Source organism: Talpa occidentalis, unplaced genomic scaffold, assembly GCF_014898055.3.
Source record: "Talpa occidentalis isolate TD23 unplaced genomic scaffold, MPIMG_talOcc4v2.1 talOcc4.12, whole genome shotgun sequence".
Classification (NCBI taxonomy): domain Eukaryota; kingdom Metazoa; phylum Chordata; class Mammalia; order Eulipotyphla; family Talpidae; genus Talpa; species Talpa occidentalis.
The window spans coordinates 21,854,509-21,874,179 of NW_023601212.1; the positions used below are offsets into that span (position 1 = coordinate 21,854,509).

At 40.8% G+C, this 19,671-nt stretch overlaps 1 protein-coding gene across 6 annotated transcripts in view; it reads left to right on the forward strand.

Moving 5' to 3' along the window:
• JHY (junctional cadherin complex regulator) overlaps positions 1 to 19,671 on the forward strand; it is a 58,408-nt gene that overhangs the window by 22,227 nt on the left and 16,510 nt on the right. For 5 of the 6 annotated variants that reach the window (XM_037505472.2, XM_037505475.2, XM_037505471.2 and 2 more), the window contains one exon: positions 13,744 to 13,857. The exons of the other annotated variant lie outside the window; for it this stretch is intronic. In XM_037505472.2, the coding sequence (XP_037361369.1) occupies positions 13,744 to 13,857 (114 nt within the window). The remainder of the gene's footprint in view (positions 1 to 13,743; positions 13,858 to 19,671) is intronic. 6 annotated transcript variants of the gene reach the window in all.

The window sequence follows — 19,671 nt, forward strand, 5'->3', positions numbered from 1 at the left end:
TTAAAAATCTCTCCTGAAACACTAAACTGGAATTTGCCTTTGTTTGAAATGGTTGGATATCCTTTGGGGGGATGATGTCACCATAACCAGCTGGTTGAGCAAACTAACCCCTGCACCCCAGACATTGCCCCTCTTTGACAAATCAAGGGAATGAGTCCCCAAATTCTTAAGAGCAAAGTGAAAGCCGTCTGTGTACTGTGATTGCTGATAATCCATTATCATATCCAAACTGTTTCCATTCAAGGAAATTCATAGAATTTTCAAAAACTGCATACTCCAGTAGACAAACTGCAGGACTAAGGGTTTGATTCCTTGAGGTATCTGCCTTCAGCACTGGTGTTCAACCTTGGTAAATGCCTCCAAAACACTGGTAATAACATGATATATCAGGAATAACAACTCATCTCCAGAAGCGATTTTTCAATTCAGATTCTGCATGATGGTAGGAGTGGGGCAGGGTTTAAAACATGGGTTATTTTTTTGAATTATCCAAGTGATTCTATTACATTTCCAGCTCCCATTGATCATCATTGCACTGTCCTTTATTATCCTGTGCAAATGATGTGATAGAATTAATCCTTAATCTCTCCATCTATAAAACTAGAATACTCAGTGTCCTCTCTTTCTCCTCTGATCATGTTAAGGATTAAATTCTATCCTAGATGGTGGGTACCAGTTAGCCAATAAACTTGAATCTGTTTCATGGACCCACATAAAGATCATGTCAGTCTACCTCCTAGTGGGTACATTTGTGGAAACAAGCATTAAGATCAGTGCATCCGTCCCCTTTATTGAAACAACTTGCAATTCATCAACTAATGTGGGATCATTTTCAGATATGAGGCAGGGGTATTGCATTAAACTGAAGCCTTCAGAACTACTCTAAATCCAAATTGGTATTACAGGTTTCCCTTGGTATCTACAAGTGAAGTGTCACTATTTGGTATCATTTGATAGGTTATTTTGGAATGTGGGAACCCTGAAAATTATTCCACATAAATGAATATTAAGAGTGTACCCCTTCCAAAAAAAACCTGCCAAATCACACCACATAACACTGTATTTTCAGATGGTGGGGAAATCTGTAAAGTACTTTAACCTAAACAAACTCAAAAGACTTTCTGATGATATAAGAAAGATGAGGTATGATGAACTCTTGTGATTTTTCCTCTTGATTCAGCATCTCTCATTCTGGTCTTAAAGAATTATGGCCTCCCTGGTGACGCAAGTGTTAGTCTCAGTGCTATCAAGCTATCGCCAGCCACTGCGGCATGAATTTGAACTCCGGCCAGGGTGCTAAACCATATGGCTCAGTAGACATCTCCTGTCTCCCCCACAGCTCCCCTCAGCAGTGTATTTCAGTAGATCTGCCTGTTGCTCCCCACGCTATCTCTCACCCCTCCCTCTGCACCTCTGGCCTACACCCCAGTTCTTGCATGCATAAATGAAAATAAATCTTAAAAAAAAATAATGTCACATCCTTGCCTTTGTAACTAATAACAAAACAAAGGAATGGGTGTAGTATATTTGGCTGAATTATCAAAACAAATAGCTAGTTTAAAGCATTTTTGACATTTTTTACTAACTTTGGGTGTTACTGCACTTCTTTGTTTCATAAAACTTATGTGAAATTTTGAATTTTGCTTGACTGCTCATTTAAAAATATAAAGCCCAACAGTCCGATGTGTGTAAAAATGTTTCTAGGTACTAATTTCTTCCATGCTAGAGTAATATTTTTTCATTACTTTTAAATATGTTCTCAATAGAAGCTGATCTAGAAACAAATAATAAGGCCAAAAGAAATAGTTATATTTCTAGTAATAAAAGGGGAAAGAGCTTTATTATAAACTCTCTAATTGCTGATTTCTTAAATGCTAATTTTTCTTAGTAGTTATAATTTAATTTACTAAACAATATTGGGAAGAGACAAATGTCAGAAATTGCTTAGCCTAATTTTCATTATGCCAAGGAGGAAACTTTAAAGTATTTTAGGTTTGCTCAGTCTTTAAGCTGGAGAATTATTCTTTAAAGTGGCCATTGACCTTGTCCACAGATTCTGCAGGATCAAATGTCTAAGGGATGATTAGTTATTGTACTCAAAATTGTTTTTTCATTTTCTGACATGCATTTCCCTCATCTTACTCCTATTCTGTTAAAAAGGAGCGAAATTAGCTTGATCTAACAGGGATAGAATGATATATGTAACTTGTTTTATTGGATTACAGTCAGCAGCATAAAGTAATATGTTCCTTTCGAATTATTATATATGAAATGTATACAGGTCTTTTCTGCCAAGACCAATTACATGTTCCCTTATAGGCAGAAACTATGCTTTATATTTATTTACAATCTTCAAAATAGCTAGGGATTTGTCCTACTTATGTGTGTGCAGAATAACTCCTGTATAGGATCATTCATTTCTTTGTAATATCAAAAGATTAGAAACTATCCAAATGTCCATCATATGGAGAGTATGTAAACAAACTGCTATATCCACATAGACTATACTAGAGCTGTTAACCAAAAAATGAGAATGTTCTTCATAAACTGTTATGGAAAATTTTAATCAGGATTAAGAGAGAAATAAAAGATGTAGCACAATATATACCCAGTATTAAAAAGTGGGGAGGAATAAAAATATACATAATATAAATTAAAAAATCACTTGTTAGTAGGTATGCATAAAAAACTGGAAGACTACATAGATGGTTTATAATGGGTGGAGGGGACACATGATGGGAGCTCAATTTTTTACTTTGCACTTCATATCTCTTATTTTGGAACCATGTCTATGAATTTATAATATACAACATTTTGTCAAAACCTTTGTAAATGCACACCCCTGGTTCTCAGTCACCAAAATGCATGTTATGCTTCTAAGTAATGGCTCAGAGTAGAACTACTGATTTCTGAATTGCTGCACAACCTTTTTGCCATTTCTCATATATCTGTTGATCAGACAGATCATTGTCTATCTTGGAAAAATTACCTCCGAGTCCATCACGGATCTTAATCACATGATGTGTGAAGCAAGGAATTGATGTGAAAACTCACACACGCTAGAGGGCACCTAAGTATCACGGTCAGCCAATAACTTTGCTGGTGAATATTCAGTGCTTGCTTATATTCATGATTTGTTCAGTAGCCACAAGTATTTGTCTGAAACTCATTAGAATTTGAGTCAATTTATGATCTACCATTAAAGGAAATTGTATCTTGGAAAATGAGCTACCTTTCTATCTTATTCTAATGTAACTTTGAAGACTGATGAGAGTGAAATTTAGTATGGGCTCAGACAAGAGCAGTAAGTGCTTTATACATACTATTCTGTTCTTTCCTTGTAATGTCCTGGAAAGAAATGACAGATGCTTAGCAATGAGACCATGAAAAGGTGATTTCAATCACCTATATTGTTGAATTCTATAGAAAATCCTATCTAGAATCTACCATTCATTCTGAGAATCAACACCCCTTTGTAGCTGTCAATGAGAGGGAAAGTCAGTCAGCAAACACTGAGCACCAGCTACGTGCTAGATACTCTTCTCTGTGTAGGGGTGTAACAGTAAGACATGCAGAGCCTAATCTTTTTTTTTTTTTCAAAGATTTACTTATTTTTATACAAGAACTGGGGTACAGGTCAGAGGCGCAGAAGGGTGAGAGGATTCACCAGAGACAGAGGCGGGGAGCAGAACAGGCAGACGGGCCTGACCAAAATACACTGGTGAGGGGAGCAGCGGGCGAGACAGGAGAGATCTGCCGCGCCATGTGGGTATATCCCTGGCCGGCAGGGAATTGAACCCATGCTGCAGATGCTGCGAGGGAGCTTACAGTCCTCATATGTATCGCAGGCATGAAACATGTAACAAAATAACTGTAAATACTGATAAGCCCTCAAAGGAGTCTGAATAAACTTTAATAAAGTAAGCAGGTGGGGCTGTCACTAGATGCTTAGGGGAGGAATCTGAGGAGCTGCCTTTCAAGTTGAGATGGAAGTGGCTCAGAAGGAGAAAACTATGCAAGATTTGGGGGCAGAGTTTTGGTTTGCCCCCACCTTGGGAACGGTACCCTCTCATGGAAGCAACATGATACAGTAAAAGAAAAAAAATCAAAACAAAACACTGGTATAAGAGTCAGACAAACCTGGATTAAACCCTGGCTCTCCACTGCGAGGTGGTACCGCTTACTGTATAGATATTTGAGCAAGTGACTCATTAAACTTTATCTTCTTCATCTATAATAGGGGGTCAGCTTATGCCTTAAAGGCTATTGGAAGAATTTATACAAAGCTCCTGACACGTGCCAGACACATAATGGTAATTATTATTACCACTGGTATTCCTTAAGCCATAGGAAAGAAAAGAATCCATGCTGGGATTGTGTCCTTCTAAACAGCTTTTTCTTTCTTCTTTTAGGCAACAGTGGCTCAAAATGAAAGGGCTATGACTTCAGGTAGAATAAGAACAAAATGTAGTCAAAAGAATAGCCTCTGTGTGCTGTAGTAGGCCATTCTATGGTATGACTCCTCAACACTGTCCACAAAAGGGGGTAACATCACAACCACCGTGCTACCTCTTGAGGGTCCCCAATCAGCCCAACACTGACCTGACCCTACAATCTGGTATCCAACTCAGCCATGTTTCTTTAAATTTGCATTTGATCTCGGACATTGTTTCAAATATTTATACTTGGTGATAAGGAAGGTAGGAATAATCTTGGGATCACATATTTGATACTTTGGTTTGGAAGTTCAATGTTATATCACAACTCTTTCCAGTTAATCTTCTCTATTGCCTTCCCAAGGGTTCTTGGATTCAAATCTGATCCTATTGATCAACCGCTTCTTGCCATTACATTGCTGTTCAAGTCCCTGTCAAGTCAACATAAAACTCTGAGTTGATGTGAGACAAGGCCCTTTGCAACACCCCCACCCCTCGCATCCTAATCTCCAGCTACATCTGGAACTCATAGCTCCCAGACTCCCAGCATTTCCTCCAGGGCCCCTGTTCATGCTGACAGGCCTCTCTCCCCTGCCTTATTTGTTTGGAAAAAACCTTACCCTCTTTCTGAGATTCAACTCTGGCCTATGTCTTTCTGAAGACTCTCTGAATGGCCACCCTCCCTCACGCCAAGCACCCACCATAGCTCACACAGTCATACATTTTCTTATGTGAGTGTGTCTCCCCCTGTCTTAGCTCTGAAGGAGCCTTGTCTGACTCCTCACAGAATTCTGGGAGCCCAGTATGGACTAAACACTATCTGACCACATGGTGAAGGGATATCATCTTTAATACACTGCTTTGGTCCAGAATGTGTTTAATTTCAAAATGAAAAAAGACAAAAGACTAACTAGAGTCTGTGCTGCTGACTTCAATACTGGAATTTGACACTAAAAGATCTGATTGAGCCCCATTATTATTAGAGTCATCCGTTACCTTTGACAAATGACAAAATCTTAAAGAGCTTTGTTCTTCCCAGTCAGAGGGAGGTTACACATTTGCCTTCTACCGCAGACCCAGTATGACTAGCATGACCAACTGCAATACTGCATGTGAAAGCTTTATGTAATTATGTTGCTCTACATATTATACTGTATTTATTATTGAACATTTGATTCAAATTTAGTCTCCTAATGGATAAGATTAATTTCTGACCTATTGCTCTCCTTTTCCACGGTTTTGAATTTAATGAAACTTTTAGTTGTCTAAGAATTAAATTTCACCTATATTTAAATCATGATCTTTTTCTAATTACATATAGAATTCTTTTTTTTTTATTGAATTACTCTAGCTTGCTGGTGTTTTTGAGCTCCACCTTTCATAGTGTACTTGTAAAATCATCCTATAGAGTAAGTACTCTGTGAATGTGCATTGATTCTTAGATTTTTTTTTTTCATTTTGCCCTGTGTAACCACAACTTAAGTAAGAGCACTTACTTATGACAGCAGAATTTAAATTGAACTTCATGGTTTTTTCCATGCAAGACATTTCTTAGGGCACCTTTCCTGTATGCACTACTCAGCACTTAGTTGCTTAACTACCGATTTGTACGATCTATAGATGATACTTCATCAAATCAACATTATCGAGGGATTCCTGAAAAGTTGTTTTGTAACTAGAGCAAGCCCTTTTGTAAATCAGAATTTCAACATACTCATTTCAAAGGACAGCTTTCAAACTCATGCCTGGTATATCTGGTATACCTGATAAATCTTTAAAAAAAAGATTTATTTATTTATAGAAGAACTGGGGTGTAGGCCAGAAGTCAGGGAGCAGGGAATGGTGAGAGGAATTACCAGAGACAGAGAAGAGAGCAGAACAGATGGATTTACTGAAATACACTGCTGAGGGGAGCAGCAGGTGAAGCAGGAGAGGTCTGCTGCACCACGTGGGCCAGCTCCCTTGCCAGGGATGGAACTCAGGCCATATGGGTGAAAGGGCTGATCCCACCCTGATTAATTCTGTGCTCCATCCTACAAGGCTCCACAGCACTATCTGTATCAGTCAGGAGCTGTGACCATGGGACCATTCATTGCCCCTTTATTAAATGCCAGACTGTTATGAGTCCGTGAGCACTTTATGCTATTGTCAGTGCATCTGCCCTTTGGGAGCCTCTGGTTTAGAGAGAAATAGACTTGTAAGTGGTCAGCACCAAGTGACAGATGCTAAACTAGACATGCCTAGTCCCAAAGGGACCCAGAGGAAGAAGTGTTCCTGTGTGTCAAAGGATGTTCGAGAGGCTTCACAGAAGAGGTGATCATTGAACTGATTCTTTAAAAAGTAGCAGGTAACAGATGGAGGTGGACAGCAAGGGAGTCTGTGCAATGGTATAAAGGCCTGGAAGGACTTTATAAAGTCAGGTAAAGCCTGCAGGCACCCCTCTATACTTTCTATTAGGAACTGGTACTTAGCCAGTTAATCAAATAAATTGCTTAAAGCCAATGAGAAATAAGGACTTGGAATATTTGATTTTCACTTAAAGTATATAAATATGCATGTAAATATGCATGAATTCACTAATCTTTTATCAAGCGAGGGGCGAAGGCCTTTTCTGTCCCTGTGTAGTCTATTGATTGGCGATGGCACTGTCTTCCCCCCATTAGTTTGAGAGATCGATGAGTTCCACTTTGGGTTTCTTGAAAGCAAAGTGAAAACATGAAACGCCGTTGGAAGTGAGCTAAGAACATCATCTGTCTAGATTTGTTTGCCTAATTTCTCTAGTTTGCCTAATTCACAGTGCTTCCTCACACATACTTGTTATTTCGCCATTCGTTTTTATTGAATCGTTCTAAATTGTAACTGAATTTACATGAAAATAACAAAGCCCATTCATGCTTGGATTTCTCCAAATGATCTAATTTTTTAAGTGGATCTCATAATTTTCACAAGTAAAATAGAAATTTGCTTTTGGGAACAGATGTATCAGACTCTTTGGAAACACGCAACTCAACTGGTGGAGACAGAACAAGGCAGACTAGGGAGCTGTCCACCTGCCATGAGCAGTCAGCTGCGGACAGGAGTTAGGCTGGCTGAAGACAGAACTGGGAGATGCTACTTAACCCTATGTGTCAGCTAAGGAGGAGGTGGATGCTGCCACATTGGATGTGATTAGTTGCGAGAGTAGGGATGTGGGGCTTTATGCCAGAGGAATCAGCAGCTACCTTTCCTGGAGGCCCTGGCATGTCATTTGAAAGCCAGGACTCTCAGAATATGGTCACCACACCAGCAGGATCATCCAGGAGCTCACTGGAAAAGCACATTCTTGGTCCCCATCCCAGGCCTCTTGCATCAGCAACCCCAGTCTTAACAGCCTCCAGTGATTGTGATACAAGCTCAAGTTTCAGGGCCGTTGTGCTAGAGTTAGGCCTTTCCTCTAAATGATGTGAGTGGTGGAGGGCTGCTAGTGATTGAACACTAAATAGTGACCTTCCAGAGGCCACACTCACATAAGCTGAGTTGCTTGAGGAGACTTCAGGTTGCTGGCTAATCAACATTCATTTAGGTTATACGAGACATTTCTAAAATCTCTTTCACATTCTTGAAAACAGCTAATTGCTTCATTCATTTGCATATATTTATTAAGAGTTTATTATGTGTCAGGCATTGTCCTAGGTACTTGGAATACATCACTGAGCAAAACAAAACAAAACCTGAGCCCTCGTGGGACTAGCTTTCTATTAGCAGGAGATGGACAAAGACAAAATAGATAAAGTCGTGTATTAGTGGGTGATGTGAGTGCTGAGGAGAGCCATGAAGCAGGGCAGAGGGACAGGGAGTGGTGTGGGGAGAGGAAATTACAATTTTAAATAGATCAGGAAGGAAGCAAGAGAGCCCTCACCTCTCTGCAAATATTTGGGGGTAAAGCATCTCTGGAAAAGGGAACAAACAGCAAATGGAAAGGTTTGAAGGTCGGTGGAGACCCAAGGAGAGAGGGAAAAAAATGGAATAATCTAATTTCCCCCTTATTTTGTTGACAGTTGACTGCCTGGTTTCAATGTAAACCACAACTCTAACCAGATCAACAGATTACATGTATTCGTGCAGATGGGGAGCTCAGTGAGCAATGTAGAAGGATCTTTTTCACTCTGTGATATTTGATGAGTACGCATGTGCCAGGCACACCACAGATCAGACAGGCAGTGTCCTGGAGCTGTGCAGCACCAGAGCCCCGCACAGAATTGGTACCCCCTCCTGCCTTCGTGAGACTTATAGTCTAGAAGGGAAACACACACACACACATAGTCACCAGGGCAAAACCTGTTACTAAGGGAAAATAGAGAGTACCAAGTCCACATGCTCAGGAGCATCCACTGTTAACTCCTCTGGGGTATCAGGAAGGCTTCCTGGAGGAAGTGATATTTCAGCTGAAGCTAGAACAGTCAGTGAGAGTGATTAGAAAAAGTGAGGTAAAGAGGAGTTTCCAGCAGTAACAGTGTATCTATCATACCAGTAGAACTGAAAAGTATAGTATAAAGAGAACATGGAGCTAAGGCTGAAGAGTAGCAGACACAGGCCCTTATAAACCTCTGAAGTTTAATGACAGTGGAAAAGCATGGGAGGTTTTTTAAGCATGTGACTGACACATAAATGCTGGAGTGCTTTATAAACTTGAGTAACTTATGTGGATAATGGATATAAAAACAACATAGCTCGGGCCTCCCTGATGGCACAGGGGTTAAAGTCTCAGTGCTATCAAGCTATCACCAGCCACTGCAGCATGAGTTCGATCCCTATCCAGGGAACTAACCCACATGGCACAGCAGACCTCTCCTCTCTCACCTGCTGCTCCCCTGAGCAGTGTATTTCAGTACATCCACCTGTTCTGCTCCCTACTCTCTCTCTTGTGAATCCTCCCACCCACCACACTTCTGGCCTACATCCCAGTTCTTGTATGCATAAATAATTTTTTTTAAATCTTTAAGGAAGAAAATAACATAGCTCAAGGATTCAATGTCATCAAATTCTTACAAAGCTCATATACACTAAATGCATTCTGAAATGTCCCAAAGGAATGGAGAAAATGGCCAATGGCAGGACCAAAATATATCAGTCCTGTGTTTGTCTCTAAATAGCAGGATAATTAATACAAATCACTAGAGAATTAAAACAGCTGGGCTAGCCAAGCTGACGCCGGCAAAGGCCAACTGTATTGTCACGTCTCCACCTCCATGCCGGCCATGGGGAAGGACAGGCTGTCGTGCCGACGTCAGCCGGCACAAACCCACACGGAGCAAAATGTCTCAGCACCAGGACAGGGAACTAGTACTGCTGATCCCTCATTAGCCAAGGTAACAAAGAAATATGCCCCCGAAAAGACAGATTACACAGCAGAGGTGCTGGGACGACAGTAAGAAAACGTGACATTAAACATACACCAGACTCTGTGGTTTATTTTAATTCAGCTACATGCTAGTCATCACTACCATCCAGGAATGAGAATACCAAGGAAACTAAGGAATTAACATGGGGTCCCCCACAATATCTACACACTAGATAGGATGTAATAAAAAACAGTATCAAGAATAAAAAGGAGCAAACCCCCCAGGGGCTGGAGAACTTAACATGCTGCTTATCTGCTTTGGTGTGTGTGTCTGTACAGGACGCCCAGATTCACATAGAGTCCGTGGCAAAGGCATCGACTTTTTTCATGATGCTGAATCTCTAAGAACCTGATGAGTTTCTCTGAGAGCGAAGTAGCAGCCCAATCTAGCTCAGCTATACTCAATCTGAGTTGCTTTCCTACCTACAAACCCTCACTTCAAAGCAAGGAACATAATGTACAATTTTTTAATGGCTCTAGACCCAGGCACTCAGGCTCTCTGCTCTGCGCCTTACCTCAGTGTAAACACCTAATCAAGATTGCCTGTGCTTCAACAATAGCAGCCAAATGCAATTCGAGAACCACAAGCCTTTGAAGTCCTCCCTGCAAAGGCCGGTTTTCTAGTCTGGGATAATGACATGCCATGATTGCTGTCTTTGTTGTATCTTTTCAGTAGAGAAGCAATTATAGGCCCCAATTTAACAGAATAGACATTACACAGCTTATGATGCTCAAAATGCAATTTCATTTGATCATTTTCTCGATTTGATTGGTATTAATAGAATGGTTCACAAAAAAAAAAAAATAGCTGGCAGAGGTTGTGTCCCATTCCACTTTCAAAGAGATAATGTAGAAGTATGCTTTACTTGCTCAGAGACTCTCTCTGGGGTGATTCAGGCACTGAGTTCCACCAAAACAGCCTGTGGCTAGAAATCACATACATCCAACATTCTCTGGGGAAGGAAGCACAGGACGATGCATTTTAAATTTGTAAACTTTTTCCCAGAGCTACCTAAGGGATCCCATTATTGTCAATCAAACAATTGTAAATGGAACAATCGAAAAATTGAAAGCCTGAATTAACTAAACAAAATGGCCTTTACAAAAAGCCAGGGAATCAGACATCCTAAGAGCAGATCTAGGAATAAGCCAAATTCACCTTCTCCCAAGTTCCAGACACTGCCTGTTTGCAGTTTGAAAAGGATTATTTGCTGGCCAGCTTAGAGGGCTCTTTAGATTATTTTTGCTCTCGTGACCTTCATTTCTCCTCCAGGACAAAGTTGATTTTTCTTTTCAATGAGCTATACTCCTTTCTCATTTGTGACAATAGGGGACTGAAATCTTGACAATAATGAAAAAAGTTGTAAAAGCTAGTATTTTTATAATCACTAGTGCTTCCTGAGCCAGAACTGGGAAAGGTAGGAGTTGAAAGCACAGAAGTGTTTGAACAGCAGCATTTACAGTTCTAGATTTCCCATTTCTGCACAAGTGAAGCCATTTCATGGTGGTGTGGAGCCTCTCCATTGGTGCAGTAGGGAGTCACCCAAACCTGTGATTATGACCCTTTATAAACAGAAAAATCTCAGGATTTAAATAGCACTGTTTGTTCCTTATATTAGCAGTGAAGATTCATGCATTAGAAAGTTTTATTTTCATTTTTTCCCACTTTCAGATCAAACTTCAGGTATTGAAACTTCCAAATAGCCTATTTGTTTACCCTTTGTATGTGAGGATAGCCACTGTATATGAGCACAGATGGGAGTTGAGGTCGAGAAAGGGTTACACCCCAAATCAAGGAACATGTCTTTACCAGAGAAGCCACATGGAATGGTAAGGAATGAGGTTCTCGTCACTGCCAAGTGCTTGCTTTCAGCAAATATTTCGGCTTCTTTTCATATTGAATACTAGTTCACATCAGTATGATGTAAAAGCAAGTACCAGAGGGAGAATTTGAATGCAACAGGACACAATCTCAATCCTCTGTTTTATCCAGTGTTACACTTAATTCCCAAAAGATCGAGCCCACCCATGGGCATTTGGCAAAACAAGTATGAAGGCCTGAATCTAAATTTAAAAATTAATTACATCAGTTTAGAGAGGCAGAGCAGCAAGTGTAGGTGATAAAGCAAAGTGGCCAAATGACCCCAAACCAAGTAACCTGCTCTAGCAGGAAGGGCAGCTAAACCTTGAGAGAGGTCTATACCTAAGAGAAATCTTAGGAAAGATCCTCAGCAACTTCTAACAGTCTTAGTCTGAGAGAGAGAAGGGCTTAGTCTGAGAGAGAGAGAGTCTATTTCAGAGGGCAGAGGGACAGAAATGGCAAGATGACATACCACTACTCTTAGAAGAAAAGTTGCTCACTGATGGAAGAATAGGTTCATCACCCATGAAAGAGATTAAGAGATCTAACATTTTACCCCATGGGGGATTGAAAAGACCAGGTTTTCCAGAGAAAGGGAGTCTTTGTAGATCACCATATTCCTTTTTTTTTTTAAAGATTTATTTATTATTTATTTATACAAGCACTGGGTACAGTCAGAAGCGCGGGAGGATGAGAGAATTCACCAGAGCAGAGAACAGAACAGGCAGACTGACGAAGTACACTGCTGAGGGGAGCAGCAGGTGGCAGGAGAGGTCTGCGCACCATATGGGACCCTCGCCCAGCAGCAGGGAATCGAACCAGTGCTGCGGAGGCTGCGGGCAGGTTCGCAACCCAGCGCTCAACCATTGCACCACTGGGGAGGCCCCTCACCATATTCCTTTTCTCTTCCCTGGTCATTGATCTTTAAAAGCTGTACTAACACTGACAAACAGACCCCTCCTGCCAGGAGACGGGACATGTGTCTAGGCAACCAGGGGGTGAACACGCACCAGGGATAGAAGTGCTGGCAGTTAAACTCAATTACCTGCAGGATCTATTCCATCATAGATAAGGTATGACTTTAAGTTGTTTTCTGAAATGCTATAGGATGGTTAGGATTCCACACAGCAGTGAGACTACTTCATTTCTTGATTTAAAACAGGAAAGCAATAGAGGCAACAAAGACTCCTCAATTAGTTGGGGACCTAATTCCCATGTAGCTGCTTTCATCAGGGATTCCAAAAGCTGGCTGCAGATTAGACCCAGGTGGGGAACTTTTGATATCTTGCCACCCCCAAGAGCTTCAGGGCATTATTATTTTTAAAAAAAGCTTCCTAGACTATTGTACTATCTAACTGAAGTTGAAAACCATCATCATTCAAATTCACTGAGTGCCAAAACTACAAATTCTGCAAGTCAAAGATGATATTCTAAGAAGTAAATTCATTTAACAAAACTGTTCAGTGTGCAGGTGCTGGCGTTGGACTATCTAGCTCCTTTGCTTACTAGCTGCTGGTCAATTCTGGACAAGTTACCTAACCTCTCTGTTCCTCCCTTTTCTCATTTGCAATAAACAAATAATAATAGTGTATCTTTGATAAGATAGTTATGAGGATTAAATGATGTAGAAGAAGTGCTTAGAACAGCTACTAGCACCCCATGAGCATCCAATGTGTATTAAATATTTCTATTATTGTTATCATCGAGTATAGCATTACATCATTATATTCATATTTCATTTGACATATTCAAACAGTAGTTGTAGCATGCAGTTCAAATAACTGTTCTAAAATCATATCTCCATGAATATGAATGAAGCATTGAAAGTAATTATTCATTTCACCTAAAAGCACAAGTTCTCACATCATGCCTCCAAAAAACACATTGTTTATTCTATTTTCCTTGGGAACCATCCAGGTCCCCGAGGATGGAGATGAATCCTTAAAATGAACTGAAAGTAAAACGTAGCCCTGCAGGACTTCTTTCTGCAGCACACAGACTGAGCCTCAAGCCTCTAAGACTAAAATGAATACAGTTAACATGCTATATATGTTTTACCCTCTTAGATCTCCTACATGGTCAGAGTAAGTGACAAGACGTCCTTTCAGAATGCCAAAGAGATGGAAAATGCTGCCATCGATCCCGAAGACAAATGGCATCAAAGAGCCCAACAGCTAAAGGTTACCTGCTAGATTGCATTTTAAGTGTGTTTCAAGGGTTACTGCTGAATACAAGTAATGTTCGTGACTGACTTCTTATCACTTAAGGGTCTATTCTTATGCCTACCTCCCTATGGGTTGGCCTGGCTTCTGCCCAGATAAGCCAATGCTTGCTCAGCCAACTCTGTTTTTCCAAAGGTTCTGTTTCAGGGAGGAAACTCATCCTATCACTCTTTAAACATACAGAGTTAAAAGCCCTCACAGAAGAAGAGCATGGAGAAAACACAGGGGGGCCGAAAAAAATCACAGATACAAAACATTGGCCAATTCTATGCTTCTCTGAAGTCTGTTTCCTTTTGGAGTTAGCAGTTCCATTGTATGTCTAGGTGATGGGGTACATGTGCCCAATAATGGATATCCCACAGAATCATCCTTCACAGAATAGGAAAGTCTACTAATGAGCACTGAGCATAAAAACATCCTTTTCTGACACAGAAAGGTGTGCTACTTTGACATCATAAGGTGGTTTCAGGGCAGATTCTTGTGAAACTATTCCCATTGACTGCTTTTCCCAGAAAAATCAGGCAAAGCATGAGCAGCTGATTTCTGCTTGAGCCAGTGTATGGATTTATGTGGAGCTGGTCACTCTTGGGCCACGTTTTATCCCTGCTTAAGAAGGGATGAGCCCTTGGAAATCACTGAAGCCTATGGACACTATCATTTAAAATTATATACATATGGGGTAGCGGGGAGTAGGATCAAGACAGGGGGTGGGAATAATATAGGGACTATAAACAAGAGGAAAATGCATACATTGTGCAAAAATGAAAAATGATGTAAAAATATATAAAATTTAAAAAATTATATACAGTGGTAACAGTAGTAAAACAATAAAGTTCACTCCATTTTCAGAGAAGTTGGAAAAGAGGGAGCACTCAAATCATCATCTTCCCTCCCCAGACCACTCTCAGAATTGTAAAAGCAGAAATAAAAGCTGGAGTGCACTAGGTCTCCAGAAATCAGGTCTAATGCTCGAGAGGCCACACCCACAAGTTGAGAGGATAGGAACAGAAATGGGGCCAGAGGACAGGTTATGACACCAGGGCTGAGTACCTGATAGTGAGTCTGGGGAGGTTGGCCAGTAAGATGGAGAGGACAAAGGAAATGCCTTAAGGCTCACTGTGTATTGTAGACAACAGGCTGGATCCAAAGACATTAATTTCTGGGCCTTCACCAACCATTTACTTGCTGAATAACTTTGGGCAAACTTTCCCCAAGTCTTCAGTTTCTTCTTTAGTAAATCAAGGGCTGGTCAAAATGAACCTACAAGGTCTATGCCAACTACAAAATGCTATGGTTCTAGGACCTTCTATTTCTTGTTAAACTATTTTACAAAACACATTTGAAGTATACACAATTTTTATAGCTTAGAGCTATCATAAGGAAAATTATAGTATTCCTGTCACCAAGGAAAATTATAGGATTCTTAGGCAATAATAAAATAATCAAGGTCAAATCACAGTCCTTGATGCATGGCATGGCCCTAGACAGAAGCAGCCAAAAAAGAAAAAAAAAAAAAAAACTTTGGAAGAAAATCAGAAGACAAAAGAATGCTGCTTATTCTCTGTGTAGACTAGAACTCATCTGTTTATAACCTGTTCCACAGACAGAGATCAAAACATCTAAAGATTGTTAGTCCTAAAATCACAGCAACAGAGTAGACAAGCAATGGTTTCCTTTCTTTATTCAGAAAAGATCCACTCACTGCCCACTGCCTCAGACACACGGGGTAGACACTTATACACAAACACTCCAGGTTGCCTCTTTCTCCCTTCAACTATCCAGATCTGATGCCTTCTCTCTGTCCTCTCTCCTGCACAGCTTTCCCAGCCTTCCCCAGACCCCATGCTCAGGACCTCTCTTCGCTCCCACTGTACCAGCAGTTCAGAACATTCCCTCAAGGCTCAGCATATTTGGCCTTGTCTTATGAGCTGCTTTTGTACCAACTTTTGTACACCATAAGCACCTGGAACACTTAACATGGCACTTTTCCCATATCACCTAACACGGCTTTGCCCAGGGTTGATGCCCAGTAAGTATTTTCTAGTTGGTTGAAGAGACCTTTAAATGTCATGTCATCAGTCTGCAAGTGAAAATAGATTACATTTGAAATTGTATTCTTGCAGGATGACTTTCAGAGAAGATAAATATCCCTCGATAAACCTACCCTAATAATGGATGACTCTAATAAGGGATCAAAATAATTCATACAAAAATATTTACTACTGAGTATTTTTATTATAGTCCAGGTACTGGGAATTAGATGCCAGGCCAAAAGCCATGGCTGTAAATAAATTAAAAAAAAAAAAAACCTCTGCAAAAAAAAAAATAAAAGTGAATGAAAAAAACTTTTTAAAAGTTCCCTACCCTCTGGGCCTCCCCAGTGGCGCAGTGGTTGAGCGCTGGGTTGCGAGGCTGCCCACAGCCTCTGCAGCGCTGGTTCCATCCCCGGCTGTCTGCTCCCCGGCCACCGGAGGAGGGTACCACATGGCGCGCAGACCTCTCCTGCCACTCGCTGCTCCCCTCAGCAGTGTACTTCGGTCCTTCTGCCTGCTCTGATCCCCGCTCTGGCTCTGGTGAATTCTCTTACCCTCCTGCGCTTCTGACTGTACCCAGTGCTTGTATAAATAAATAATTAAATCTTTTAAAAAAAAAAAAAAGTTCCCTACCCTCAAGGGGCTCAAAACTTTAGTAGGAAGACAGTGATGTAACCATTACAAAGCAATAACCATTACAAAGCAATAGGTACAAAATGCAGTGGTATTAAAGAAAGCATTAATTCGGTCCTAAAAAGACAGGAAAAGACAGAGAGAGACAGCATTCAAGTGACCCTAGAAGGATGAATCAAAATCTGCCCAGCAGAAAAACGAGGGCAAAGACCTGAAAGTTTGAGAGAATACAGTACTCCAGTATCAACCATGGGCCAGTAACTGACCAAGAAGTGTGAGGGAGAAGAGAGGTGGGGTGGGCGCAGCACAGGACCATGAAAGGCTTTTCAAGCACTGGCAAATTTGAGCAGGCTAATGACATAATCTGGTTTGCATGCTAGAAAGTTCATGCTGGCCCTGGTCTGAAAAATAGATTAGAAGGAAATAAGATTAGACAGTCAGGTGACCTTTGCTGTGGTTTCCACCCAAGAGGATGAGAGAACATGGCCGCAAAGTGGCAGCCTTTGCTCCGTCACATTCCACCTACAACTAGTTCACTTTTCAGCATAGTGGCAGTGTCTTCCTCCACCAACTGGATTAAACTTCTTTCTGGTCAGGACAGCCTCAGACCCCCCTCTGCCCCTGCCTAGAGAGGGTCAGGAAGTGCAATTAACAAGCTAAAAAGTTGCTTAAAGACATGGAGAATAGGGGAGAGAGAAGCAGAATGGTTTCTAGGTGTCTGATTAGTGGCATCAGTCTGCAGAGGGATGAAAGGAGGGCCTGGGCCCTGGGGCTGGCAGGGAGGACTTGAGGTCAGGGGTGGGTTTGATGCTGAGTCTGGAGGTGCCAGTGGGGAAGAGGCATTTGATCTGAACATGGAACTCAGTTAAGAATTCACTGGTATGTTGAGGCTGTGGGAATTGCCACCATGCCCCCTGGAATTACAGGTTATAGAGAAGAGAGGAGGGTCAAGAACAGAGCCCTGGAGAGAATGGAGGAATGTTAAGGGAAGTCAGAGAGGCAGAGAGCAGAAGGTGAAGACTAAGAAGGAATTGCCAGAGAGAGAGATCCTTAACCAGTAAACATCAGTGGTTACTAGTAAAACAGTTAACCAGGGAAAAAATAGAGTGGGGGGACCCTGAAGAACAAGCTTTTAAGAAAGAGGCATCAGTGAACAGTAGCAAACTGCAAATAAGTAAAAATGAGCCACAAAAGGGAGGTGATATACATGACTCATATGCAAATCTCAAATGAGTCAGAAAAAAATATATTATTTTTGTAATATTTATATAACTTATATTAATGCAAGCAATATAAATGAAAAATATATCTATTTGTGTGTCTACCTGTATATACAGAGACAGCAAGAGTGATGACATGTGGCAAAATGTTAAAAGCTGGGGAATTGATAAGGTATCTGAGAATTCTCTGCGCTACTTCTACAACTTTTCTGTTAAGCATAATTTTGAAGGGTGAAACGATACCTCTGAATCATATGAGGTTTTATACATCAATATTAGTGCAATAAAAAGAAATACAATTTTAAAATAAGTAAACTAAGAACAAAAAAAAAAAAATAAGAGGTTGAGGAAAAGATGCCCATGGGATTTAGCAACGTTACCGGTGTCCTGAGCAGAGGCATATCAGGGGATGGTGAATACAAGGGCATGTGGCAGGTGCAGAGGTCAGGATGAAAGATGGAGAAATGAAAAGCTGTGCAGTCTATACTTTCAAGATGCTTGGCTGTGTATTAAGAGATAGAGTTTATAATTATCCACTGATGAGAGCGCTGATAATAATAATGATGACAAAGAAAAATAAGGTCAAGAGGTTTAACACAAGGAAAGAGATGGAGGAAGATGAGCCAGAATGTAGCCCTGGGAAGAAATCAACCTCCAAGAGAGAGGAAAGAGCAAGAGAGGACATCCTATCTGGCTTTGACTTGAGCCTTATGTGTCTTTATTTTCTTAGCTGAATCTATTCAACTCTTTTGATTAAAGAAATAACATTTAAGAAAACAGAGACAGAGTTTAACAAGAGACTGAGATTAGCCGAGGGATTTTTTTTTTTTTAAATGGGCAAGACCAGACACATTTACATGCTAAAAAGAAAAAGAAACTAGACAGGGGACAATGAAAGAGAATATATGCAGGGGAGAAAGTCTCCCAGATAATTTAAGTCTTTGTGTTTTCACTTGTAAAATATTGACAATTGATGGTCATCTTCATTTTCTATGTAAGAGTCTTCTACGCACCTGAGATCTTTACTTCAGGCCAAGAAATCCCTCTTCACTTAACCTCTCCACCTATGTCCTGAATCATTCTGTGCTCTCCTGTTGACTTTTCACAGGTTTTCCAAATCCCATCACCATTGTGCACCCGGTACTGGATGCAATATTGACCCCTGCTGGCCAGGTCGAGCAGCACAGCCCACTAGCAGAAGACCCTCAATAGACAAAATAGAAAGTTCCACCATTAAGCAAGCCTTCACAAAGATGAAATAGGATGTCTTCTTTCTTGCCACTCTAAAATAACTCTTGATTTCCAGGCAAGGAAAAAGAATGGCAGAGTGAAAAGTATGTATGATTTTTGACTAATTAATGTCAACGCGCTGTCATCACACCCTAAGGAATCCTCCCACCTTACCAAACAGTTAATTTGATTTTAGCTCCAACCCTATCAATAAATCTAGGCTTCTTTAACTCATTGCAGCATACACTGCTTCCTTGCTGATGCTGAAAAATGAAAGCCACTTAATATGCATGTTGCAAATTTGCTGAATATAATCAGATGAAAGTTATAATCCAAGCTCAAGGTACCACTTTATTGTTAACACAAGAGAAACTTCACATTAGAGCTGGTCTTGGAGCCCAGGCACGACCCTCAGGACTCTGGGGTTGGTCAAGAAACGAAAATCAAGAATGGCTTTTGTTTTACAGCAGATGAAGTTTCTGGTTGCCTCCGAAGCGCTGGTTTTCCCCTTTGCTCTTGCTGCAGAAACAGAATTGTGGTAAAAGAGAAACAGCCGGGCGCTGCCTTTCACGGGGTTGGGGGCAAACTTCCCTCGGACGGCACAGTATGAAGGAACATTAATAACTAAGAACAGGTCTTACTAAGAAATTATCAAC